The following is a 24970-nucleotide window of genomic DNA, read 5'->3' on the forward strand; positions in this document are numbered from 1 at the left end:
ATGGCGGCGGCGGTGGCGGGCGCCGAGGGGCGGCGCGCGGCCCTGGAGGCGGCGGCGGCGGTGACGCCCGAGCGGGGCGGCGGGAGCTGCGTGCTGTGCTGCGGAGACCTGGAGGCCACGGCGCTGGGCCGCTGCGACCACCCGGTGTGCTACCGCTGCTCCACCAAGATGCGGGTGTTGTGCGAGCAGCGCTACTGCGCCGTGTGCCGCGAGGAGCTGCGCCAGGTGCGCCGAGCCGGCCGGGCCGCGCGTTCGGGGCGCCGGGGCGGGCGCGGGGCGCGGCCGGAAAGGGACTTTGCCTTCCTGGTGTCCGGCCGCGGGCCTGGCGGCGCCGGCTTCCGAAAGACAAGCCTGACGGGGCCACCCGGGGCTGGCTCCCGGCCGTGGGGCCGGCAGGCAGGGGGTGGCCTCAGCTGGGTCGAAGAGGGAGCGGTCCCTGGGGGGGACGGTTCGTCCTGCGCCCCAGGGATTCCTGCCGGGCCACAGGAAGAGGCATGATCAGAGCAAGAACTACCTAACCTGCTTGCTCTGGAGAGTTTATTCCTCAGGGGTCTCCACTGGAGGCGGAGGACATGGGGTGGAGGGGACTGGGCAAGGGAGCACCTCCAGAGGCAGTCTGTCCTGGAAGCAGAGGGTCAAAGTGGGTATTTCCAGCCCAGACGTGTGTTTGGGTCCCTCAGGTTAACCCCAGCAAAGTCCTCCCTCCATAGACCGGCGCCTTCATGTATGGAGGGGCGGTGGCCCTTGGTCTGCCCACCGCAGGGGAAGGCAGGACCATCGAGGTTTCCTTAGGACTCTTGGTGGATCGGGATAAAAGTGTTCTGAAGTTTTTCTCCTCCTTGCCAATTCAGGGTGGGGGGAGGGGCTCAGCTCCACAGTGGAGGTGGGGATGTTTATGACTCTTTCCAGACTTGGAAGCCATGGAGGGTGTCAGAGGACACCATGGAGATTCCCCTCACCCTCCCAATAATGCCAGATGCTGGCTGGGAGCACCTAGCTGGAGCTCCCTGGATTTGCTTTGAGATCTGTTTGCTTCCAGCATTGTGAAATTCCGTGGTTTGTTCATGGAAAGCTTGGGCTGGTGACATCTGCCAGGGAATCTGACTTTCTTCTTCCTAGAAGTGACGCAGAAGTGGCATTGTTGAGGAGTAGTTCCTTTGGTTGTTTTGTTTAAGTAGAAATTATGTCTGATGCTATAATTCCCGAGCTCTCCATGGGCACTTACTCTGTGCTCCATTAGGAGACGCTTGGAGATGCTGCCAGTCTATCATGGGGTGAACAGAGATAGCCCTGGGAGAGATCTGGGGTGGAGGGGTGGTCAGGAAAGCCTTGGGCCTGTGGCTTAGTGAGCGCCTCCCAGCATTGCCACTCTTGAATGCTTGCATGGCATGACGTAACTCTTGGATGGCCAGGTTTCCCAGTGCACCTGTAGTTTCCTTCCAGGAAGGACGGGGGTGCAGGTCTCGCTCAGGAAGCGAGCAGGCACCTATGTGTGGCTACTCTAGCCGGCATCTGGCCTCTCTCACTCCTTGTGGGTCCCACACCCTTCCAGTGCTCTGTGGCAAGGGGGTGTTGACATCAGCTGTCAGCAGGCTCCTGCTGGGGCGTGCTTTGGCACTGGGTGCCTTTGGCTGATTCTGGCCTTCCTCTCGGGCCTGCCCTGAATTACTGGGCAGCAGGAGAGTGTCCCGGGAAGTGTGTGAGATGACGATCCTCTCTGTTCATCTTGCTTCCCTCCCACTCTTGAACTTGCAGCCCCACCCTGGTCCTTTGTGTTCCCTTGCTGAGTCCTGCACTGTCCTCTGAATGTGCCATGCCCACCAGGGAATCCCACAGCAACCCCCAGCCCCTGAACCCTGCCTCTGCTCTGTCCTTCCTTACAGGACTAAGTCTTTGTAAAAACTTGGGAGGAAAGTGAGCCAAGGGACTGTGTAGAACAGGCCTACCCCTGGACCGGGCACTTCCCTGTGTCTGCCCCTGGGGCAGGCGTTGCAAAGAGCAGACGCAGAGCAGCCCTGCAGCTGCTGGTCAGGCGAGGAGCCAGACTGATCTAGATTGCCCAGCGGGTGCTCAGGGTAGAGGCGAGGCCAGGCTCCCAGGTTCTCTCTCAGGTCTGTCTCTGTCCACCCCAGATGGTTTCCAGGGTGCACCGGCAAGGCCAATGTCAGGCTTCCCATCCACCCTTCTTCCCCAGTCACATCTCTCCTACAGGCCGTTTTCTTCTGAGAGATGATTCAGGTCTTGGGCTCCACCTGGCCCTGATGCCCCTCGCACGTCCAAGAGGTTTGATGGGGCTGCTGTACAAAGTGGGATGTGTCTGAGCTAGTCTCCCTTCCATTTCACAGGCAGGAGGTGGGAGGGGACCTGCTGATGACAGGTCAGGAGGCCAGACCTGCTGACCGGTCTTGTTTTTCTGTTGTCGGGGCCCATCCCCACTGGCCTGGTCCACCTGGGCTCCTCAGGGGCCTGTGCTTCTAGATGGGGCCCACCTTCAGCATCAGGCTCACTCTCGCCAGTGGTCGATGCTAGCGCCACCCATCCCTTCTTCCACTCATGCTCAAGGAGCGCCCACTGCATACTGGGAGTGGGGAGCAGCAAAGCCCCAGGCAGGATCACATACCCACCTCGTGGGGGTCCAAGCAGGGCTCTCCTCCCATCTCCTGCTCCCTCTCTTCAGGGATTGGCCTGGTATCCTGGGGCCCACCCAGGGGTGCCCTTTCCCCCTCTAACACCTGCTGCCTGGCCTACCCAAGGGCTTCCCGGGATGGTCCATCCTCACGTGTCCAGGCTGGGGCTGTGCGTCTGTCCTCAGACCCATGACCCTCTCCCATCAGGGTGATCACTAGGGTAGGTGGGTCTCGGGCCATGCTGGTGGGATGCCTGGCGGTTCCTCCGTGTCCCGGGTTGGGCCGCCGTGCCCTGATCTTGTTTGGCGACTCGGTCCTGCCACTCGCTCACCCTGTGCTGTGGGCAGGGACACTGGCCACGCCAAGCCGCACTGCCATCTTCCTGCCTGCCCCTCACTCTCCTGACATCTGGTGCAGGCCTCCGGGGGCCCCGTCTCACAGCCTGTCTAGGAGGGGCCACCAGCATTTCCCCACTCGCACCCCCTGGCTCCAAACCTGCTCCCCCTCATTCTCAGACAGACCCAGCCTTGAGCCTGTGTGCCGCAGCCACTTTCCTTTCCCCAACCTCTTCCTGGGGTTGCCACCCCTTCCCGAGGCAGCCCAGTGTCCCCTTCTCCTGGCGTGGCTCACGTGTGCTCAGCACAGCCTGGCAGTCCATCTTGAGGACTGTACCCTACCTCTGTCCACAGCGAGGGTGCCCGCAGCAAGACACTCCCAAGGTGGATCAGGGCAGACCTCTGAGAGGAAGGCGCTGGAGCTGGGGGAGGCAGTGGTGACGGTGCGACCCGGCTCTGGTGTCCTCTGCGGAAGGAAGTTGTTCCTCTGTTTAGTCTGCTGGACTTGGATGCCTTTTGGCTGGGGGTTCCCTCACGGGCTGCTGCTGAGCCGCCTTGTGGGCAGATGCCGGGCTCCTAAGTCTGCTGCCCGTGTTGCCTCAGCAGAGCTAGGACCCTGAGTTGCACGACAGGCCTTGTGATCTGTGGCCGGACTGCAGCACCCTGACCAGCTCAGGGTCCTGCGTGTGCAGGCGCTGGTCCCCTGGCAAGAGGCAGTAGGGACTAGGGTCTGGGCTCGGAAAGCAGGGCTGGGTGGGGGCTTGCCCCAGAGGGGCAGGTCTCCTGAGAAGAGGCCAGTGTGAGACCCGGGGTCCTGGGGAGAAAACCAGGGGGAGAGCGAGCTTCAGGAGCACAGCTGTAATGAGCACCCACTCATTGCGTGGCAGGGGCAGTGGTGGGTGGTCACGTTCACCCTGCCCAGCCTTGCCAGACGTGACATCAAGGGGAAGAAAAGCCTGTTGGGGCAAGCTCGTCCTCCTCCACCCCCCACAATGGGTGTGGCTGGACCCTGATGCTTCCCTTGGGCTCCTATGGGGGTGTGGGGGTCGGCTTCTTCTACCCACAGTGTATCACCAGAAGTGTGGACTGAGGTCCCCAGCTTCTGCCCCAGGACCCCCAGGGAACCAGTTTTAACCGTCCTGCTGCTGGGGGACATTGTGACCACCCATTCTCCCCACCCAGTACTGCGCTTTTCCAAGTTCATGGCCATTCTGATCCCAGGTATCCTCCCTGGCTGAGCTTAGCTGAGTCTAAACATGACAGGGATGACCTTGACATGGCCCAAGGTGAGGACTCTGAGCTGAGGCGAATGACCAGCTCCAGGCGAGGGGGGACAGTGGTGGAGTGGAAAGGGGCATGGAGAGACCAGCAGTGTGTCTGGATCCAAGGGAGGGGAGTGGGGGCCAGCGAGGAGGGAGCCTGGAGGGAACAGTGCCTTTGTTGTCTAGGAGGGGAGGCCTGGGCCTGCGGGAGGGTCCTGGGGCTGGGCTCTGTGGAAGGGCTGAGCACGCTGTACTCAGAGTACCCGAGACCCCTGGGAAAGAGGCTGCAGGAGTGTCTGCACCCTGCCCCTGCTGAGTGCCCGCAGCTCGGCACTGACCCCCCTGACAACCGGATGGCAGGCAGGAACCTGGCCAAGAAGCAGTCAGGGGCCATGACCGACTCCTCTGTGGCATCATGGGTGGACAGAGCATGACTAGGCCTTGACTCGTGGTTGCCTGTCTCGTCCTGGTGACATTATTTCCATAGCTGCTTCTTAGACTGCATCTGGCCTGTGCTCAACACCCATGTGATTAAGCCCTGGCTTGCTTCGTCCCTGTCACTGCCCCCTGGGGTCACCGCCCCTGGGATGACCTCGGTCTGTTGCATAGCTGGTTTGGCTGTGGATGAGGGAGAGCCTGCCGCCCCCTGGTGGCCAGGCCGGGTATTGCGTCTCCATCCGGGCAACCCCAGGTGGGCACGCCGCAGGTGTGGAGAGGGGGCCCTGGGTGGCCCAGGATAGCAGAGACTGCTGCCCGCAGGGCCTGACGTGGGCCTCCCACGAGGGGCTGAGTGCCTCCCTTTCTTCTTAGCCGGACAGTGCCCTCCAGTGGGTGTCCACAGCCCTTCTCAGCAGGCCCCTCACTCTTGGTTCCAGGTGGTCTTTGGGAAGAAGCTTCCCGCCTTTGCCACAATCCCCCTCCACCAGTTGCAGCACGAGAAGAAGTATGACATCTATTTCGCGGACGGGAAAGTTTTTGCCTTGTACAGGTGAGCGGGGTCCCAGGGGCCTGCAGCCAGCCTGGGTCTGGGGAGGGGCTTGTGTCAGGGCCCCCCTGCTTTCCTGGCGTCAGCCCAGCAGGGGTGGATGGGCGGGGTGAGTCTAGGGAAAGCGCTGGGTTGTAGCGCGGTGCCGGCTTTCTGGGGCGTGTGAGGCGCACGCAAGCCCTCGTGAATTGGGATCTTAGCCCGTGGCAGGAAACCCCATGAAGGGCGCGGCTGTTGCGGGGCGGGTGAGGGGCTGGCTCCCAGTGTGGTAGTCACCGTGCCCGCCCTACGCAGAGGTCGGCCATCCCGCCGCCGGGCTCAACCCCGGGGCCCCTGCGCTGGTGGGCCTGCCGGGTGCCCGTCGTCCTGGCTCCTCCCAGAGCGCACGCAGAGGCTGTGAGTAGGCGCCAGGGCTCCCTCCGGCCGGTGCCACTGAGTGCCCGCACGGCCCGGGGGGGCCCGATGTGTCTCTAGGCAGCTGCTTCAGCACGAGTGCCCACAGTGCCCCGAGCTGCCGCCGTTCGGCCTCTTCGGAGACCTGGAGCAGCACATGCGGAGGCAGCACGAGCTCTTCTGCTGCAAGCTGTGCCTCAGGCACCTCAAGGTGCGCCCCGCCCCGCTCTCCTGGCTCGCGGGCCCCGGCCCCCCCCCCCCCCGCTGCCGTGCGCGTCCCCCCAGCTGTCCTGCCTCGCGCAGCCCGGGCGGGGAGGGGCTGCTGGCGTCTGGGGGCCCAGAGCCGGCACCAGCGCCACCGGGTCCCCTGTGTTGCGGGGCTGTGGGAAGGGCCCCCCCCGGCGCCCAGCACCCTCTTCCCTGCAGATCTTCACGTACGAGCGCAAATGGTACTCGCGCAAGGACCTGGCGCGGCACCGCATGCAGGGGGACCCCGATGACACGTCCCACCGCGGGCACCCGCTCTGCAAGTTCTGTGACGAGCGCTACCTGGACAACGACGAGCTGCTGAAACACCTGCGGCGAGACCACTACTTCTGCCACTTCTGTGACTCGGACGGGGCCCAGGACTACTACAGGTGGGCGCGGGCCCCGGGCACCCGAGCAGGCTGGGCAGGGCCGCTGGCCGGGGTGGCGGGGCCCACGGGCTCCGGCTGACACCCCGGCCCCCCGCCAGCGACTACGCCTACCTGCGCGAACACTTCCGGGAGAAGCACTTCCTGTGTGAGGAGGGTCGCTGCAGCACCGAGCAGTTCACCCATGCCTTCCGCACCGAGATTGACCTCAAGGCCCACAGGACGGCCTGCCACAGCCGCAGCCGTGCCGAGGCCCGCCAGAATCGCCAGATCGACCTGCAGTTCAGCTACACGCCGCGGCACTCTCGCCGGAACGAGGGTGAGCACAGCCTTCCCTCTGAGGAGCGGGGCTCCCTCCGGCTCCCGCCGGGCGCTCCCCGGGGGCCTGCAGGCCTCAGACCCAGGTGCCGACCTGACCCCTCGTGTGCCAGTGGACGGGAGACACGCACCTCCTCGCCTCTCAACGAGCCCTGAGCGTCTGAGCACATTGTGACCACAGGGAGCGCTTTGCAGCAGTCGGCTCCTGGTGTCTGCTATCTGCCCCCTGCCCCCTGCCCCCCGGGGGCGGGGGTGGGGCAGTGGGGTGGAGTGAGGAGCGCCTGGGGCTGACATCGACCCTGGAGGTGTCTGAGCCCATCCTCGGGGCTCCTGGAGCACCTGCCTCGGTCCGGCCCGGGCCCCTGACAGGCTTGTGTGCCGGCCGCAGGGGTCGTCGGGGGCGAGGACTACGAGGAGGTGGACAGGTACAACCGCCAAGGCCGTGCGGGCCGGGCCAGTGGTCGTGGAGCCCAGCAGAGCCGCCGAGGAAGCTGGAGGTACAAGAGGTGGGAGGATTTGCGTGCCGCTGACGTTCTCCTGGCGCCGGCCCCGCGGCGGTGGCAGCGGCCGACAACTGGGCTGGGACCAGGCAGAGGGGTTGGGGGACTTTGGCCTTCCGGTGTCTGGCGTCCTGTACCTGGCAGTGGGCCTGCTTAGTGTCCTGAGCAAGCAGACGTGCCCTGCTCTTTTCTCTAGCTGTAGCCAGAGACCCCAGTAACACAGGTCGGGGTGAGTGACGGGGGCCTGTGTCACTTGGGGGCTCCGTGCAGTTGAGCTGTGAAACGCTGTTGATGGAAACACACGCTCAGGCCGGGTGCCACCCCCAGTGTCGGGCAGGACGGAGGCATCTGTGGAGCCCGGAGCACTGGGCTCCCTGGCTGCCCGGGGAGCCCCAGCCTGAGGGTGGCACCTGAGTCGTGCCGTATCCGCAGCGCCCTCTCCTGGCCAGTGAGGGTGGGCCTGTGCCCGCTGGCCGGATGCATCGGGGGTGGGGGGCCCCTCCCCAGCACCTCGCTCTGCGCACCGCTGTAGTCCTGGGCCTTGCCCAGCCTGAAGGCCTCCCCCTCCCAGGGAAGAAGAAGACCGGGAAGTGGCAGCTGCCATCCGGGCCTCAGTGGCCGCACAGCAGCAGCAGCAGCAGCAACAGCAGCAGCAGCAGCAGCAGCAGCAGGAGACACGCAGGAGTGAGGACCGGGAGGAGGGTGGCAGGCCCAAGAAGGAGGAGGCAGGGGTGCGGGGTCTCGAGGAGCTCCGAGGTGCCCGGCGCCCGCCCCGGACTCAGGGTGAAGGTCCAGGTGAGTTGACTCTGCCCTGGCATGGGAGCCACCTGGGAGGTGAGAGGCAGGCTCCAGGCCCGCACAGTGCCTGGGACTGGTAGGGGCCCCCGGGAGCTCACCCAGGGGGTCTGTTCCCACACCCTGGACGTTGCTCAGCGCTGACCTCGAGTCCTTTTATGTCTCACAGGCCCCAAGGAAGCCTCAGCCAATGGTCCTATAAGCCAGGAGTCCCTCCCGGCAGCCGGCCCGGCCACAGGGGCCATGCTTCCAAGGTACGCTTGCGCAGAACCGGGGTAAGAGAGGGGGGGCTCCTGCGGAAGGTGGGTGCGGGGCAGGGGAGGCCCCGCAGGCCGCTGACGCCACTCCCCTTCCTGGGCTCAGCACCCTCCCGCCCCCCACCTCGAAGCTCAAGGACGAAGACTTCCCCAGCCTCTGCGCCTCCACCTCCTCCTCCGCCTCCTCCTCGTCCACCGCCGCGGCTGCTCTGGGCCCCGCGGGGCTGGCTCTGGCCTACCATGTCCCTGCCAGAGGCAGGAGCACCTTCCAGGAGGACGACTTCCCCGCCCTGGTGTCCTCCGCCTCGAAGCCCAGCTCCGCCCCCACCAGCCTCATTTCTGCCTGGAACAGCAGTGGCGGCAAGAAAGTCGCGCATCCCACCACAGGGGCCCAGGCTGCTGGCGGCAGCAGCCAGCCCCCCAGGAAGGCTGGGAAGGGGGGCAAGGGCAGCAAGAAGGGCGGGCCACCCCCCTCAGAGGAGGAGGAGGAGGATGGCCGCGCCGGCCTCACCGCCCAGGAGCTCCGGAGCGTGCCCACCACGGTGGCCGTCTCCTCCCTGCTGGCACTGGCCTCCACCCAGACCCTCACCAAGGTTGGCAAGAAAAAGAAGGTGGGCTCAGAGAAGCCGGGTGCCGCCTCGCCGCCCCCACCGCCCCCTGACAGAGATGGACCCCCTGGGGCCGAGCGGACCCCCGGCGCACCCACTGGCAGAGCCGAGGGGCCAGTTGCCGTCATTGTCAACGGACACACGGAGGGGCCGGCCCCGGCTCGGAGCACGCCCAAGGAGCCCCCTGGGCTCCCACGGCCCCTGGGGCCCCTTCCCTGCCCCACAGCCCAAGAAGACTTCCCAGCACTGGGAGTCCCCTGCCCACCCAGGATGCCCCCTCCCCCAGGTACGTGCGCCTGGCTCAGGCCCGCCACTGGGCATCTGGGTCAGATTGGAGCCCCTGGGCCCGGGGGGAGGGGGGAGCACACCCTGAGGGGCTGTGTTGGGGAGCAGCCACCGGCCAGCCAGCAGGGACGGGAAGCCTGCGAGGTAGGGGCCAGCCGCCCCAGAAGCTTGGCGGCACCCCCCTGAGGAGTCTGCTTACCCTCCCTGTAAACTGGGGCAGGCCTAGTGGCCTTGGCCTTTCCAGAGGAGGGAGTAAGTCACCTTCGGGCAAGAGGCCAGTGTTGCCCGAGGGAGCGCAGCTGGTGGGCTGGCCGGCGGGGGGTGCCACAGCGGCCCCTGGAGCCCAGCCAGCCAGGGTCATGTTCTGGGTCTGGCGGGGCCACCCCTGCAGGCTTCAACGCCGTGGTGCTCCTGAAGGGCGCTCCACCCCCACCCCCACCCGGCCTGGTGCCCCCTGTCAGCAAGCCGCCGCCTGGCTTCTCCGGCCTCCTGCCCAGCCCACACCCGGCCTGCGTCCCCAGCACTGCCACCACCACAAAAGCGTAAGTGTTGGTGGGCCATGCAGCCTTGTGCCCCCGGGAGCCGGGGAGGGCCCTCACCTTGGGCCACCCCAGAGGCTGAAGCCTCCACCTCCTCCCCATCTCTCGGCCCCCAGACCGAGGCTGACACCTGCACCACAGGCCTACCTGGTGCCCGAGAACTTCCGGGAGAGGAACCTGCAGCTCATCCAGTCCATCAGGGACTTCCTGCAGAGTGACGAGGCCCGCTTCAGCAAGTTCAAGAGCCAATCGGGGGAGTTCAGACAGGTGAGTCAGGCAGGGGTGTGGGGGGCCGGTGCAGCCACTGCTGGGGCTCAGGCCCGCACGGGATATGACTGGGTCTGGCTCTGGATGGCAGGGCGTGATCTCCGCGGCCCAGTATTACAAGAGCTGCCGTGACCTGCTCGGGGAGAACTTCCAGAAGATCTTCAACGAGCTGCTGGTGCTCCTGCCCGACACGGCCAAACAGCAGGAGCTGCTGTCTGCGCACACGCACTTCCGAGGCCGAGAGAGGCCTCCGGGCACCAAGGCCAAGAAGAAGAAGAGCGCGTGGCAGGCCAGCGCCCGGCCGGCGGGCCTGGACTGCTGCGTGTGCCCCACCTGCCAGCAGGTGCTCGCGCATGGGGACGTCAGCAGCCACCAGGCACTGCACGCCGCCCAGGACAACGACTTTCCCTCCCTGCAAGCCATCGCCAGGATCCTCACGTAGCTCCCGCCAGCATGGGCAGGAGCCGCCACACCCGTGAGCCTCCTTCCTCCTTCCTGGCTGCCGTGCAGCCGGGTGAGGCCCTGGTGAGGCCGCCTGCTCGGCCCCTCAGCTGGCCAGCCCGCCAGGGGTCACCAGGAAGGCCCACCCTGCCCCGTCAGCACACCGTCACAGAGGAGTCCATCCCGTTTCCTCCTGGGAGCCGGGCGAAGGCCTTGGTGGCGGGCTGCTTTTGGTTTGTTTTCATGCTTTTGGAGGTTGTGAGGGGAGGGAAGGGCTGGGAGGCCGTAGCCTGTCCGTGCTGTCCGAGCTGGTGGCAACAGTGGCCCTCTCCAGGCGCCCCCCCAGCCAGAGGGCTGCGGCGCTGCGGCCCCCAAGCCAGAAGCTGTGGGTCCACCCGTGCTGGAGTCAGATGTTGAGCGTGTTGTGTAAACAGTTGGCTGTTTCGTGATTCAAGAACGTTCAGGATTAAAAGCAGACGCAAAATTGTGCTACTTGAAGTTGTATCTTTTTATGAGACAAGCTGAATCTGGGATCTCTAATTGCCTCTGACCTTTTATAAGACCGTGTATCTTCAAATAAATTTATTTTGCAATAACGCACATAGCCTGTGTTCTGAGCTTCTCTGTCCTCCCAGACCACCCCGCAGCTGGGGGGCTCAGAGCTGTCAGCCAGGGAGCAACTGGGTGGGGGTGGGGACGACCCGTGCGCGGGGGTGGGGACGACCCGTGCGCGGAGCTGGGGCGGCTGGGCTGTGCTCCCAGGAAGCAGCAACCAGCCAGTGCCCTGTCCTGGACGTCTGGCACCGCCCAGGCCTCCCAGGAATACACCAGGACGTGTCTGACCTATAGTCAAGTAGCCAGTAAAACCATCCTTCCAGAACACAGGAGTCCTACAGAGCCAAGGTTTGCACCTGCAGCCTGGTCAGGAGCTACTGAGGGAAACCGCAGAAGCACATCAGAAGAGAGCGTGTCTGAAATTCTGCGAAAAAATAATTTGTGAATTATTCAGATCTAGTATCTCAGAGGGGACCAGAGAAATCTCCCCTTTCTGCCCTAAACCACGTAAACAGTAGTTCTAAACACAAGCACGTCCAAATAAAGAAAAGGAAGTGTCCTTACGTGAGAACTGAGCTCTCTCTTTTTTTTTTTTTAACATTTATTCATTTTTGAGAGACAGAGTGTGAGGAGGGGAGGGGCAGAGAGAGAGGGAGACACAGAATCCAAAGCCGGCTCCAGGCTCCGAGCTGTCAGCACAGACCCCAACGCGGGGCTCAAACCCACGAACTTGGAGATCACGACCTGAGCTGAAGTTGGACGCTTAACCAAATGAGCCACCCAAGTGCCCCCAGAGATGTCTTTACTAGGCAACGCTTAAGTGATGCCTGCCGTGTGACAAGCCCTGCTCTGGGCTCTGCGTATGCCTTAGCGTGACCCCCAGCCCGCTCCTGGGACCAGAATTATTCTCCCCTCTTACAGAAGGGGAGGCTGAGGCACAGACGAGCTGAGAGACTTACCTGAGACAGCCCTGCTCGGATGTGGCCAAGCTGGCATTCCAGCCCCAGAGACAGTTCTCAAGGCCATTTCTCTCAACCAGAAGGTTATCAAACAATTAGAAATCTAAGAAATGAGGGGCACCTGGGTGGCTGAGTCGGTGAAGCGTCAGACTTTCGGCTCAGGTCATGATCTCACGGTTCATGGGTTCGAGCTCTGCGTGGGGCTCTGTGCTGACAGCTCGGAGCCTGGAGCCTGCTTCGGATTCTGTGCCTCCCTCTCTCTGCCCCTCCCCCCTCATGCTCTGTCTCTCTCTCTCTGTCAAAAATAAACATTAAAAAACAATTAAAAAAAAAAAAAAAAGCAAACAAGACCAAGCTGGGAAAATCTCCAGAGATGGAGTTGGCTGGCCATGGAATGTGGCTCTGGAAGCTGCACGGAGCACCTGGTGGGGTCCCAGGAACGGAAGGCAGACATGTAAAGAAGGGCACAGGCAGAGAAATAATGACTGCTTTTCTTAGCATTGAAGAAAGATAGAAAGCTTAATAAGCACTGGGGTGCGCCTGAATGGCTCTGTTGGTAGATCACGTGACTCCATCTCAGGTCGTGAGTTCCAACCCCACATTGGAGTTGTGTGGAGATTAATAAATGGTTGTTTAAAAACACACACACACATAACACAAGTACTAAACAGGATAAATCTTTAAAAAGCCACATCTCAACATAATACAACTTATAATACCTTTTACCAAAAAGGAAACACAGATAACCCACAAAGGATAACCATCCTTGTCTGTCTCTCTCAGATATAAACGTTAAACAAACAAACAAACAACCAGTTTAGATTAAAAAGAGAGAGAGAGGGGTCTCCTGCTTTGAGCCACCCAGAGGGATGTGTGGTGGGGGCCTCAGGGACCCCCAGAATGTGGGCATCAGCCTGACCTCCCCTTGCTGCCCCTTCCTGGATTCTGGGCGCTGATGGGGCAGATCCCAACCTCTGGCACCCGCAGGGGCAGGGGTAGAAATGACTCGGAGACTGTGCCGAGGAAACTCACTTACAGTCTTTATTGTAAAGAAGTTGCAGTTGAAACATGGGGACACTGAAGATACACCATCAGGGATTGTTCTTTGGGAAGAGGGAGAGAAAGATCCATAGATACAAAAATTGTAAACATGTTCACTTAAATACCCACACATAATTGGTCTATGCTACAACGTACAGGGCTGTCACTCAACTGCAACTCCAGAGGGAGGCGTCTGTCTGTAAGAATGAAATGTGGCAGCCGCATTTGGTATTGACATCATGTAAAAAGCCGGCTTTGAGCAATGCATGAGTCGTCAGCTACGCAGAGGGCCCCCGACCTTGGGCTGTGCCTTACCACGGGGGTGCAGGGCAGTTTGCTGAGGGGATGGTCCGGGAAGCCAAGGTAAAGGGGTTTGCACAGATCGGCCGTGTCCGGGGCACTGTGGGCATGGGGAGCCTCTGGGCCTCCCTCCTCGTGAGGGGCTTGTGTCTCCAGGCACCCAGGCGTCCCAAGCCTCCCTTAGGCAAGGTCTTACTGAAGGGGGTGGGAGAGGGCAGGTGGCCAGGCCTAGGGCCGTGTTGTGCCTTCCTAGCCCAGAATGCCCACATGTGGGCAGGCTCCCGGGCCAAGGCAGGTGGGGATGGGAGCAGGGGCCACAGACAGTGAGGCTGCTTGCGGGGAACTAGGAGGTGAAGCCCGAGGTCTTGACCACAATCACAACATCAACAGGACCAGGCTACTCTAGCGAGCCTGTGAGGGCAAGTGGGAGGAGGCTCCAGACAGAGCGCACGCACAGCCCCATGGGGCGAGCCACCACAACAGGAGCAGGGACCGTCACTACCCTCAGGGACATGGGATGGGAACAGCGCCCATGTCTGGGGGGCAGCCCCTGCACCTAGCTGTGGACAGCTAGACCCCTGACCCCAGAGTGGACAGGTGAGCCGGGGGCTAGCTGACTCAGGAGAGGAATGGCCCCCTCCCAGGCTGATTCACCAGAGGTTGGAGGACACACGTCCAAGACCGCACTGTCCCCTCCTCAGGACCTTGGGCCTGGGGCCAGCGCCTAAGGGGACAGGGGGAACCTGGGGAGGGGCAGCCTAGGCACCCTGGGGGCTACCCTCTCTTGGCCCCAGATGGCCCACAGTGGCCACCCCCTCTGTCCCTGGCGCTGGGCCAGGAGGACCTGAGGGAGGTCCCAGGATGCCCTGGACCCTGCCTGCTTTGGTGGCAGCCTCCGAGCCCTGGTGGGGGGGGCCTGCCGGCCACTAGTAGGCAGGCACCTGGTACCCTTTGGGGCTGGTGTCCAGGGTCTCGGTGAAGGGAGGGCTCTGGTAGGTCTCGGTGCCCTCCACGCCGCTGCCCACCGGGTAGCCAGGATAGGCCTGACCCGCCCCGGCGCCCAGCTGTTCGGTGGCAAAGAGCGACATGTCCGTGCCCAGGCGGAACCGCTGCAGGGCCTTCACAGTGAGCGCCACCTGAGGGGGAGCCCGGGGTCAGCCAGCACCGACCCCGCCCCGCCCCGGCCCCGGCCCGGCCCCCGCCGGCCGCACTCACCCAGCTGAGGATGGAGAAGAAGCTGAAGGCGATGGCGGCCCGCGCCGCGTCTCCCGCCTGCAGCGTGCCGGGCCCGGGCGCCGTGCGCTGCCACTGGTTGGTGAGGAAGCAGAAGCCCACGAACCACAGGAAGGACCAGAGCCCTGCGGGCAGGCGCGCGAGTCAGGGGTAGGCGCGGGAGGCCCCGCCCACCGCCGGCAAGCCCCGCCCCGGACGAGGCCCCGCCCCGCGGCCCGGCCCCGCCCACCTGAGAAGCCCAGATCCAGCAGCACCGCGCGGCGGCGGTCGCGGACGCTGCTGATCTGCTGGAAGCGCACGTCGAGCAGCAGGAAGGCGGCGCAGGCAAGGAAGGCCCCCAGGCCGAGAGCGACGCCGAAGCGGCAGGCGCCCGCGTTCCCGTTGAAGACGCAGCGCAGCTCGGGGCCGCTGTCGGTGTTCACGTAGCCCTCGTTGACTATGGGCCCGAAGACGGCGATGGAGAACACCTGCGGGCGGCGGGAGGGAGGGGGCAGGGGCACTCAGGGCCCTGCGGTGGCGCCCCCTTCCCAGCCGAGGCGGATGTCCCCGTCACCCACCGCGACTGCTCACGCCCTCGGGCCTGTCCCTACCTCTCCCTGCAGCACAGGGCCCATCTGTGGATGGGATCTTCGGGCACCCTTCCCTTAATACCTCCCTCACGTATTTAAAAATTTTGGACATTGGAGCGCCTGGGTGGCTCAGTCGGTTAAACCTCCGACTTCAGCTCAGGTCACGATCCCACAGTTCATGGGTTCAAGCCCCGCCTCGGGCTGTGTGCTGACAGCTAAGCGCCTGGAGCCTGCTTCAGATTCTGTGTCTCCCTCTCTCTTTTCCCCTCCCCACTCGCACTCTGTCTCTCTCTCTCTCTCTCAAAATAAATAAAAACATTTTTAGAAATTATGGACATGTACCATTTAGTGAGCATCTACTATGCTCAGGCACTATGCTTAAAACCGTGACTTTACATGGATTCCTCATAGAATCCTCCCTGCAAACCACAAGGGGGCCATTGTTCTTATCCCCTTTATAGATGGGAAAATTGGGGCTCCAATTAGTGAAGTCACTTGGCTGATAAAAGATGGGGCTGACATTCAAACTGGGTCATCAGCACCGCAGGGCCCCTACACTCCAGACTGTAGGAACAGGAGCCTTCACCTGGATCAGTGATTCCCAGGCTCCAGCGGGTGGCGCTGTGGGAAGCAGGTGTGAAGAGAGGGGCCAGACCACACAGGGAAGCCTCGGAGGGACAGTTGCACAGCTGACATCCCGGCCCTGCCTAGAACCCACCCTCAGCATCCGGGAGCTGTGTGGCCCTGCTTCTTAACATGCCAAATACAGTAACAGGTGCAGCTCATGGAGTATTGGGGCCAGAGAAATAATGCCCACCTGCCGTGCTGCATTTGGTGGGCACCCAAGGGATGACAGCCCCATGTGACTGATTATTGGCACCATAAGTGTTCCGGCTCAAAAGGCGATACTATTAACCTTCGGGTTTCAGTCAAACCACAGCATCCCGTGCCCACAAAGGCTGGAAGGCAGGTGGCAGCGGACCATAGTCATTTTACTTTATTTTATTTATTTATTTATTTTTTTTTTTTTTAAGGTAGGCTCCACAGCCAATGTGGGGCTTGAACTCACGACCCTGAGTCACATGCTCTACCGACTGAGCCAGCCAGGCACCCGTGGACCACAGTCATTTTAAACCTGATGCTGCTGTTTTAGCTCTGGGCAGCGCTGTGTTTCTAAAAACAGACCTTCAGTTTCAACTTCATTTCTCTCCTTTCCTTCGCCAGCTCCTTGAGATGAAGTCCGGAGGGAAACCGAGGTGTGGGGTATGGATATGTGCCCCCAGGGTGGTCCACAAGTCGCACCAGAGCTGGCACTAGGATACAGGGGTCCTATCCTGGTCTGCCCCAAGTCAGCCCACCCTGGGCATCGCTCTCCTTGAAGACAAGCGGGCAGGTGCAGCTGGCACCAAGTGCCAGCGGCTACACAAAACCCATATAGTCACCCCACCTCTCCATCTTTCCTGCCTGGAGGCGTTCGAGGGGGAAGCAGGACGCCCCCTCTAGGGATGCCCCACTGGGCGAGGCTGTGCCCAAATCTGCCCCTCCCACACCACCCCCAGGAAGTCCTTCTAGTGCAGAGCCCCTTCTTGCTGCCCCACCCAGAGGGATCCCAGAGCACCCCCACACTCACAATTGCAACTGGGGGGCCTGTGAAAGGGCCAGTTCCCTTCGAAGGAGGCTGGAGGATGTGTGTGGGGGAGAAGCGGGCGGAAGCTCTGCCTGATACACTTGGCTCCCACAGCCCCCTCCTCGTGCTGAGATGGAGCGCTCGAGCCCAATCCCGTCCCCGCCCCTGTGCCCGCTTCCAGGTCGTGAGAACAAGAAAAACGGAGCGAGGGCTAAGGTAGGGGACAGAGTTAGACCTAAGGAGGAATTGGAGGATGGGGCGGCGGGCGGTGACCTCTCAAGGTCCCCGGCGGTTGCCGCCGGCCCCTCCCCCTCCCGCAGGTGGGCGCGCCCAGCCCGGTGACGTCACCCCAACCTGCGGCCGGCGGGGGAGGGGCCCGCGGGGACAAGGATGGGGGCGAGGGGCTAGGGGCAGCGGGAAAGGACGAGGGATGCGAGGCGAGGCGAGGCGGGATCGGGGACCGGGGCGGGGGCCACTCACCCAGGACGCGACCCGCAGTAGGGTCTGGGGCCGCCGGGCGAAGCTCACGGGGTCCAGGGCGGCCCCCGCGCGGCCCGCGCCGAACGAGGCTCCCTCCATGGCTGGCCCAGGAGGGACGTGCGCCCCCGGCGCCCTCTGTCTGTCTGTCCGTCCAGCCGGCCCCGCCCGAGGCCGCCCGGGTGTGCTGCCGATGCTGCTGGCGCTGCCGCTGCTGCCGCCGCCTCCCGGGAGCGCGCGCCGGCCGCGGCGGGGGCGCGCGGGGCGGGGCCGAGCCGGTGCCCCCAGCCAACTGGTCCGCGCGCCGGGCTGGAGCCCGCCCCTGCCTCCGCCCCGCCCACCGACCCACCCCCTACAGTCACCTGCTAGACCCCGCTCTGAGATGCAGACCACCCGCCGAGCCCGCGTCTGGAGCAGGGGCTAGGGGTCCGAGCCGCCCCTCACGGGTGAAGTCGGGAGTCAGCAGGGGAGGGAGACGCTGGGCTCAGCCTTTCTCGCAGCCAGGCGAAGGGACAGACGAACCTGACCCCGCCCCTCTGAGCTGAGCTCTTTGGCGAGTGAAGGGTAACCCGCTAGGGCTCCAGCGTCTTCCCCAGCCAGCCCTCAGGGAAGGGGAACCCGACTCCCCGTCCCTGGTTCCCCGCAGACCAGAGAGAAATTACTGGGCCCTTCCTATGAACCCACACAGTTGCATCCTAGCTTCTCCTTCGGAAGGTCCTAACCTCCCTGACAGGGAGAGAGAACGGCCTCTGCCGCTCTTAATAAGAGGCACTTATCAAGGAGGACAGAGCCCACAGGCCAGCATGGGTGGGGCTTGGGGGACATTTCTGCTCCTTTTCGGTGGCTGGAGGCTGTCATTCCAAGGGTCCCCAGTGAGCCCATCACACTCCTGGGTCCCCCCAACCACTTGAGGCTGACATGTTTAGTTTGGGGCCACAGGGTGGGAAGAAACATGAGATGGGGAGTTTGGACAGGCTGGGGTCCCCACCGGGTCCCTTGTGCAGATCCCCGAGCCCAAGTTAGACAGGGTCCCCTCCTCCCGTTTTTCTTGGCCAGCCTGGCAGGGTCCAGGACAACTGCTGTGTTTGTGGCTTGGGCATCGATAGGAAACGTTGGCATTTCTGCATCATTTACAGTGCCAGGTGTGGCACCACAATGGTGGGAGGCAGGGACTATCAGAGCCCCCCCCACCCCCATTTTTCAGATCACACACAGGCAGCTGGTTGAGTTCCCTCATCACATCAGAAAGTGACTGGTGCTCAGAGGGTCCTTGCTGTGCTGTCCGTGTGCACAGTGATGCCTAGTCCCATCCCAGTGTGGAAGCCATCCCAAGGCAGGCATGGCCAGAAGTGTCGCCGGTGAGACTCGTGGTCCATTCCACTGTGCATCTGGTCGGTCACCCTCATCTGTCAGCAACAGCTCCTGGTCTGTCCTGAGCACCATCTGTTTGCCCCTTTTGTGTGACCATTTGCGTCAGCATCCCAACAGGCTGCTTTCTTGGGCCTGAAAAGCAAACCTCTACTCCTGACCCCCTTCCTGTCCGGATGCCCCCTGGTATTGCTCCCTTTAGTCCCAGGGACAATTCAGATGTCCCCACCCCATGTTTCCAGGTGTCGCCCTCTCCTCACGTTCCTATTTCGTGAGCCCTTTCTCATCACCCTTTTGGGGTTCTCTCCTTGTCCAACCTGTGACCTCCTGTGACCTTTGAACCTTGGGGGTCCCAGGGCATGGTCCTGGGGCTTTTCTCCTCCCTCTCCGCTCACTCCCTTGGTCTGTGTGCTGTGACAGCTCAAGCCAGAACCTCCCCTTGAACTATAGTCCCACTTGCCTTCGCCTGGATTTGGGGGCGGGGGAGCCTCCAGGAAGCCAGAGTTATGGGAAAAGGGAACATCCAGGCGGTGTGTTCCTGAGCCAACCACAGCATCCCTAGAGAGACCAGCCGTTTCCCCAACTAGCAGGTGACTTGGGAGGCTAGAAATAAGCCACGTGCAGGGAAAAGTCCACCCAGAGGAGGAAAGCGGCGCGACTTCTCTGCCGGCTGCTCCCTGCCTCCAATTCCTTTGCGCCACTGTCCTCTCTGGGGAGGCCCTGCCGAAGCCAGCACCCCTGTGGTGCTGGTTGGGGGAAGACGCTGAGGAAGCCATGCCAAAGGCTCTGCTTCTGCCATGCCTCTGCCAAGAGGCAGAGAGATGAGAGGCAGAGCACAGAGATGACCAGGGCATTAGGACCCCAGGGATGGGGCTGCTTGTTACTGGTCCATTCTGGCTGGGGGCCACGCCTGGGAGCGGATCCGGGAAGACGCCAAGCCTGCTCCACCCACAACCTTCTCCAGGGCACTGATACCCAGAGCAACTTCATCCTCCCAGCTGCTGGGGCCCAAACCCCACGGTCCACTCTGGCTCCTTTCTCTTGGCTCTACTGCTACCCTGGGGCAAGCCTGCCTCTCCGTGGTCACATGCCTGCCCTCCCTGCTCTCACCCACACCTGCCTCAGCCCAGATCCGCAGCCAGAGGAACCTTTGGGAACTCATCTTGCCATTCCCTGGCTCCAAATCCTCTGAGACCTCCCCATCACGGGAGGTAGGTGGGTGTTGACACAAAGTCCTTGCCGGGACCTTGAAGACTCGGTGCCGTCTGACCTCCCACTCACCTCTGACCTGCCCTCGGCTCCAGTGCTGTTCCTGGGGCTTCCTGGGCTGCTCTTGCCCTGGGACCTTGCCCTCCTCTGAGCAGAACTTGGACAGAAGGAAGCAGCTGCCCAGGGCGGTGCGGACAGGCCCCGTCCCTCGCCGCAAGTCCCAGCACAGAACACACCGAAGCCAGGCCCTTGGTCACCTCTCCATCATTTTATTTTGGTCTCAAGCTGAGGCTGGCCCCACACGCCTGCGTCAGGCCTGGTACAGGTAAGTGCTGGACAGGAGGCGGGCAGCAGCACTAGTGGAGCCTCAGAGAAGCCTGCCTGTGCTCTCCCCGTAGGGACCGAGCGGGGGCGGGGGGGCCTCCGCCCCCAGGCCTCTTTTCCCGAATTACTGACAGCACTCAGCCTACGGAGCTGCGGTCACTGCAGCAGTCTCTAGCTACATGGTGGGGAGACCATGGCCCAGCCTCGAGGAGCAGGACAGGGAGCCCAGGCAGGCCCTTCACTTTCTCGTGCAGGCAAGTGGGCCCCAGGGCATGGAGGCTGCATTCTGAATGGAAGGCACAGCTTGGACTGCTCCTGCCTCCTTCACGGGCAGCCCCTGGGGCCTCAGCCGAGGAGGAGCCAGCAGGGTGTCTGCGGCAGGCACCTCCACTTGTACTCCAGACCTAAGAGGGAAAGGGCCCCAAGAGCAGTGTCTGGGGACCACCCAACTGAGACACGACAGGCTGTGGCTCCCATGCACTTTAATGAGTGCCCCGCCCCTCTCTGGCCAGGCTGCCCGCAGGCCCAGGCTGCTGTCCCACGGCTCTGCCGGCCACCGTCTAGTCGCAGGACCCATCCTTCCAGCCGTCACGCCAGCGCTCGTCCACTTGCGAGCAGTCAAAGTCCGGCTTGCCTAGCTTGCGGTTCACTTCATTGTGCAGGCGGCACAGCCACTGGGTGAAGCACGCCCGGGTGCGCGTGTCTGGCTGGTTCCTGCATATCCTGTGTGGCGGAATCACGTAGAGGATGGGGACGGGCAGTGGCCCCACTGCCCCTGCCCCTCCAGCTCCTTGCCTGCTCCATCCAGGGAGGAAAGCTGGGGTGCTGCTGTCAGCTACACCCAGAGTGCCCTTGTGCTGAGACACAGGAGCTCCCAGAACAGGGCTGATCCTGCAGTGTCCAACAGTGACGGGCTCCTCGGCCAGCTCGGGCCCCCTTCCTGAGGAGCTTGGCAAACCCTGACAACAGCTCAGAGCAAGACATTAAGGCACAAACCAGGCAACTTTACAACCTCATAACAATCAAGAAGTCTCCCCGAGCATCCCTGGCCCCAGGCAGTGTGTGGAAGGGGTGGGGCCAGCACAAAGGCGTAACCGAAAACCAAACCTGTTTCTAGCACCTGGAGCCCCGGTGCATCAGCTTAGCAAGGGACCTGTTCCAACTGCCCAGGCTTCACAGGACTGCCCTGGCCCCCACATTCAGCCCAGAAACACCTCCTGGGTGCCAAACAACAGCTCTTGGGCCCCCCATTGAGGAAAAGGGAACTCTAAGGAAGCAAAACCAGTGGATTCTCAAGGTCTCGAGATCAGCAGTCCTGCTCCAGAAGTCAAAGTGGACTCCTTAACCTGCCCGGGCCTCCAGTGCTAAGCAAGAGACTTTGTAAGAGAAGCCTGGCCAGGCGCCTCTGGCTGTAGAAAGCAGCAGCCCCGGGCAGCTTGGCCTTTGAGGAGAAAGGAGATGGCTCAGTGGATCCAAAGCCCACTGCTGGTGCTCCCTGCTCCGGGAAACCCTCTGTCACCTCTGCACCTACTTGTCCAGGCTCCCCTTTATGACATCAGCTAGGGGCCCCAAGCCCAGGCTGATGCTCTGCTGCCTACAGATGAGGCGGACACAACTTACCTCTTCCTTATGTCTTCGGCACACTCCTCACACGGGTAAAACTTGGAAAATAAATGTATGAACTGAGCCATGTCTTGCTGCTGTTCTGGGGTCGGCAGATCGGGGTAGTAGGCAGCCAGGGTGTGGAGGACAGCCCAGCTGTGGCGGCCCAGTTCCTCGCGATCGGGAGGGCAATCTTCCCTAAACTTGCTGTCCCGCTGCGGGAGGAGATCGACCAAGGGTCAGTTCACCTCCCTGGACCAGGAGGCGACAAGACTCCCCTTTTCCCCGCCCCAAGATAGAGGCTCACTGTCTTGAGACAGAAGTCCTAGGCCACCGATCCGGCACACGTGTGGCTGAAAGCCTAAAGGCCGGCCCTCCCTCGGGGCAAGGTTTAGGGGCAGCCTACCCTGCGGGGCACATGTCTGTCAGGCATAGGGCCCGTGGGGCCCCTCGGCTTGGGCCTTGGGAGATCAGCGCGGGGGCCCGAGAACAAGCAAGGTGTGGGGGCCGAGGGCGCGGGTGCTTGTGCGGGCCGGGACTAGGGGTCAGCCGGGCTCGCGGGCCTCTGCGGGTAGGTGGCGGCCCCGGGGTGCATCTGCACCTTCTGCTGCGTCCGCATCCACGTCTTGAAGTCCACGCAGGCCCGGCAGGGCCGCCTCCGGGACGTGTCCTCCTCGGCGACCTGAGAATCGGAGGTCGGCGCCGGGGCTGGCGTCGGGGCCGAGGCAGCGGCATCTCTCCGCCCCGCGCCCCGGCCGCGCGCGTCCGTCACTAGGTCGTCCATCACCTCGGAGCGCGCGCCGCCGGGCAGAAACGAGAAGAGGTTCCCGCCGTAGAAGCGCCCCCGCTCGCCGGGCGCCGCCATATTGCCCGCGCAATGCCTGCCGGGCCAGCTCGGCCTCCAGATGGGCCTCCAAGACGGCCGCCAGGCCAGCGCGCGCGCCGCCGCCAGGGCGCGGCCACAGCACCCGGGCGCGCGCGCTGCGGGCGCAGGCTCGGGTTCGGCCGCGGGCTGGGAGGACGGGCTCGAGCTGGGGCTGAGGCTGGGGCTGGGGCTGGAGCTGGGGGCGGGGGCGGGGCCCGGGGTCGGGGCGGGGTCCGGCAGGGAGGTAGGGCTGTGGGCCGAAGACCGCGCCCGAGAGGCTGCGGAGCCCGAGGCTTGGGTCCGGGTCGGCGTGGGCGAAGGGCCAGCAGCCCGGATCCTGGCCGCGTCGCTGGGCCTCGATCCGCGTCCCGAGCCCGGCTTGCGTCGTCCGTGGCGGCGCTCCCGCTTCCTCCAGTAGAAGAGCAGCGTGTTGTGGAAAACGCGTCGCGGCCGCGCGCTGGACTCAGGCTGCTGCGATCGAGGCGAAGTCCGTGTTCCGGCCCGTGACGCCCCCATCGCTCTTCTGACCGCCCCGCGTGCCCGCGGCCAGGCTCTGTGCCCTCAGCCGGGGAGCGCCCAGCGGAGGGAGGCGCGGCGCCATGGCAACGAGGCACGGTGCCCTGAGCGCACAGAGAAGGCGCGCGCTAGGGCCTGGGTCCCGCGGATCCCTCCGGGCGACAACGGGCGCCTGGCAACGCGGGGCGGGGCTGTGCCTGAAAAGAAGGCGGCGCGCGGCTCTGAGCTCCTCCTGGCCAGGAATAGCCCGGATCCTACAGCCTGCCCGAAGGGGTTATTTCCACCTGGGGAGTCGTCTCAGCTTCTATACCTACTTTCATCCATTATGCAAATATTTGTGTAGTGCCTAATCTGTTCCAACCACAGATCTAGGCGCTGGTCAGGGTGGGCACAAGATCCGTCCCTGACCTCCTCAGCTCCTTGTCCAGTGGTCAAGACGGAAAAAGTAAAAACAAAACAAAAAAGGAGTCACACTAACAAATGTTCACTTACAAATTATGGGGACCATGAACAGGGCGTGGTAAGTCAGGGAGGCCTCATTGAGGAGGTGACCCTTAGGCAGGGGCCTGAAGGATGAGGAATTGGCTAAGGAGGGCAGTCAAGGCCAAGGCTGGAGATGAGAGGGTCTTGGACTCTCGCAAGGGCAGAAAAGTGGGACAGGACCTGGGGAAGGTGGTGGGAGGAGAGACCCAAAGGTAGGCAGGAGCACGGGAGGGCCTCATCAACTGCCCTCGGAGCTGGGAATTTATTTTAAGGACCATAGGAAGGTGCTGGACAATTTGGGGCAGGGCTACCCCGACCTGATCCCATTTCTGCGTTGGTTTGTTTGTTTCTAATTTGAAAAAGAGAGCAAGGGAGAGGCAGTGGGGGGTGGGGGAGAATCCGAAGCAGGCTCCTCGCTCAGTGCGGAGCCCGAAGCGCGACTTGACCTCACAATCCTGGTATCATGACCTGAGCCAAAATCTAGAGTCGGACGCTCAATGGACTGATCCACTCAGGCGCCCCCTGATGAGGGAGCATGAGGCAGGCTGAGGGGCCAGGCACAAGCTAGCACACCCCCACCCTCAGGTGGGATATGTGATATTCCTTGGACACTCTGGACAAAAAGAAAAAAAAAAATGGTTAAACTGGTAAGTCTCCACCAGTTTACCAGAAGAAGGCAATCCTGCAATAGCCTAAAGTCCAGGAACTCACTACTGTCTTAACGTTAATGCTTTGCTAGAGGAAAAAACAACCTTAGTTTCACAATAGCTAGGCCTCCAATAATCTGTGAGTCTTTAGCATATGACAATCTCATTCTAGTAACTCCCTCTCCCCAACTCCGTAAAATGGTCACCCCGCACCTATAGTGCAGCTCTTCCTACCTATGGGTCCTGTCCCCGTGCTTTAATAAAATTGCCTTTTTGCACCCAAGACGTCTAAGAATTCTTTCTTGGCCGTCAGCTCTGGACCTCCCCCTCCGCCCGTTACCCTAAAACCTCATCACCCCCCATTTGTATTTTGCAAAGATTCCTCTGGAGAGTGGATTTCATGGGAGCTAGTGAGGAGCACGGGCATGGGAGGAGGGGGCAGTTGTCCAAGGGAGAGGTGAGGGTGGGGGCTGAGGAGAGGGGATAGAAAGGAAACAGGGTTGCTGGTGCTGCGGAGCAGGGGTTTTCAGTTGGGGCAGGGAGAGGTTTCAGCAGTCTTCCGGGTCCCTGGCTGTGAATAAACCGACTCTTCCCCAGCTTTTCTCCTCTGTCTTCCAGGGGAGAAGAGTCTGCCCCACCCTGGACCCTGCCAGGCCAGCTGGGCCCTCAGCACGGCCCCCACTGAGCTTGGGGGAGTGTGACGGCTGGGCTGAAGGCACCCTGCAGTTCAGGCCTGTGTCCACAGGTGTTCATTGCCTGGGCCAAATCCAGGGAAGGTTTGAGGGCTTCAGAGAGAGCCGCTGGTTGGACAGATACACAAAGGCCCTTTGTCAAGGCCAGGGTGGTTTCTGGGAGGGCTGCCCTAGAGGCTAACCCCTCCCTGGACAGATTGGGGTTGGAGTCCCAACATAGAGCTGGTGGCCCCAACAGCAGGAAAGGCCACCATAT

General features: G+C 62.6%; 3 protein-coding genes across 5 annotated transcripts; 1 reads left to right on the forward strand and 2 right to left on the reverse strand.

Moving 5' to 3' along the window:
* ZNF598 (zinc finger protein 598, E3 ubiquitin ligase) lies at positions 1–10847 on the forward strand. The gene is made up of 12 exons (XM_042922328.1): positions 1–225; positions 5100–5212; positions 5684–5813; positions 6029–6240; positions 6339–6556; positions 6944–7061; positions 7627–7850; positions 8020–8104; positions 8214–9001; positions 9392–9542; positions 9656–9806; positions 9898–10847. Exons 1-12 carry the CDS (start codon positions 1–3, stop codon positions 10246–10248), a joined length of 2766 nt encoding a protein of 921 aa, XP_042778262.1. The 3' UTR covers positions 10249–10847.
* Positions 10848–12779: 1932 nt separating this feature from the next.
* On the reverse strand, positions 12780–17183 carry SYNGR3 (synaptogyrin 3). 3 transcript variants are annotated; one of them, XM_042921725.1, is made up of 5 exons: positions 17012–17063; positions 16090–16278; positions 14565–14802; positions 14318–14460; positions 12780–14238 (listed from the first exon to the last, which is right to left on the reverse strand). In XM_042921725.1, exons 2-5 carry the CDS (start codon positions 16105–16107, stop codon positions 14029–14031), a joined length of 609 nt encoding a protein of 202 aa, XP_042777659.1. In that variant the 5' UTR covers positions 16108–16278; positions 17012–17063; the 3' UTR covers positions 12780–14028. The 3 variants fall into 3 exon arrangements, with proteins under 3 accessions (XP_042777659.1, XP_042777658.1, XP_042777657.1); XM_042921724.1 differs by lacking the exon at positions 17012–17063 and adding an exon at positions 16535–16765; XM_042921723.1 differs by lacking the exon at positions 16090–16278 and having other exon boundaries at positions 17012–17183.
* Positions 17184–20374: 3191 nt separating this feature from the next.
* On the reverse strand, positions 20375–22533 carry GFER (growth factor, augmenter of liver regeneration). Its single transcript, XM_042922729.1, has 3 exons — positions 22113–22533; positions 21530–21726; positions 20375–20632 (listed from the first exon to the last, which is right to left on the reverse strand). The coding sequence occupies exons 1-3, from the start codon at positions 22374–22376 to the stop codon at positions 20470–20472; spliced, it is 624 nt and encodes a 207-aa protein (XP_042778663.1). The 5' UTR covers positions 22377–22533; the 3' UTR covers positions 20375–20469.
* Positions 22534–24970: the final 2437 nt, after the last annotated feature.

This window comes from Panthera leo, chromosome E3 (genome assembly GCF_018350215.1).
Source record: "Panthera leo isolate Ple1 chromosome E3, P.leo_Ple1_pat1.1, whole genome shotgun sequence".
NCBI lineage: Eukaryota > Metazoa > Chordata > Mammalia > Carnivora > Felidae > Panthera > Panthera leo.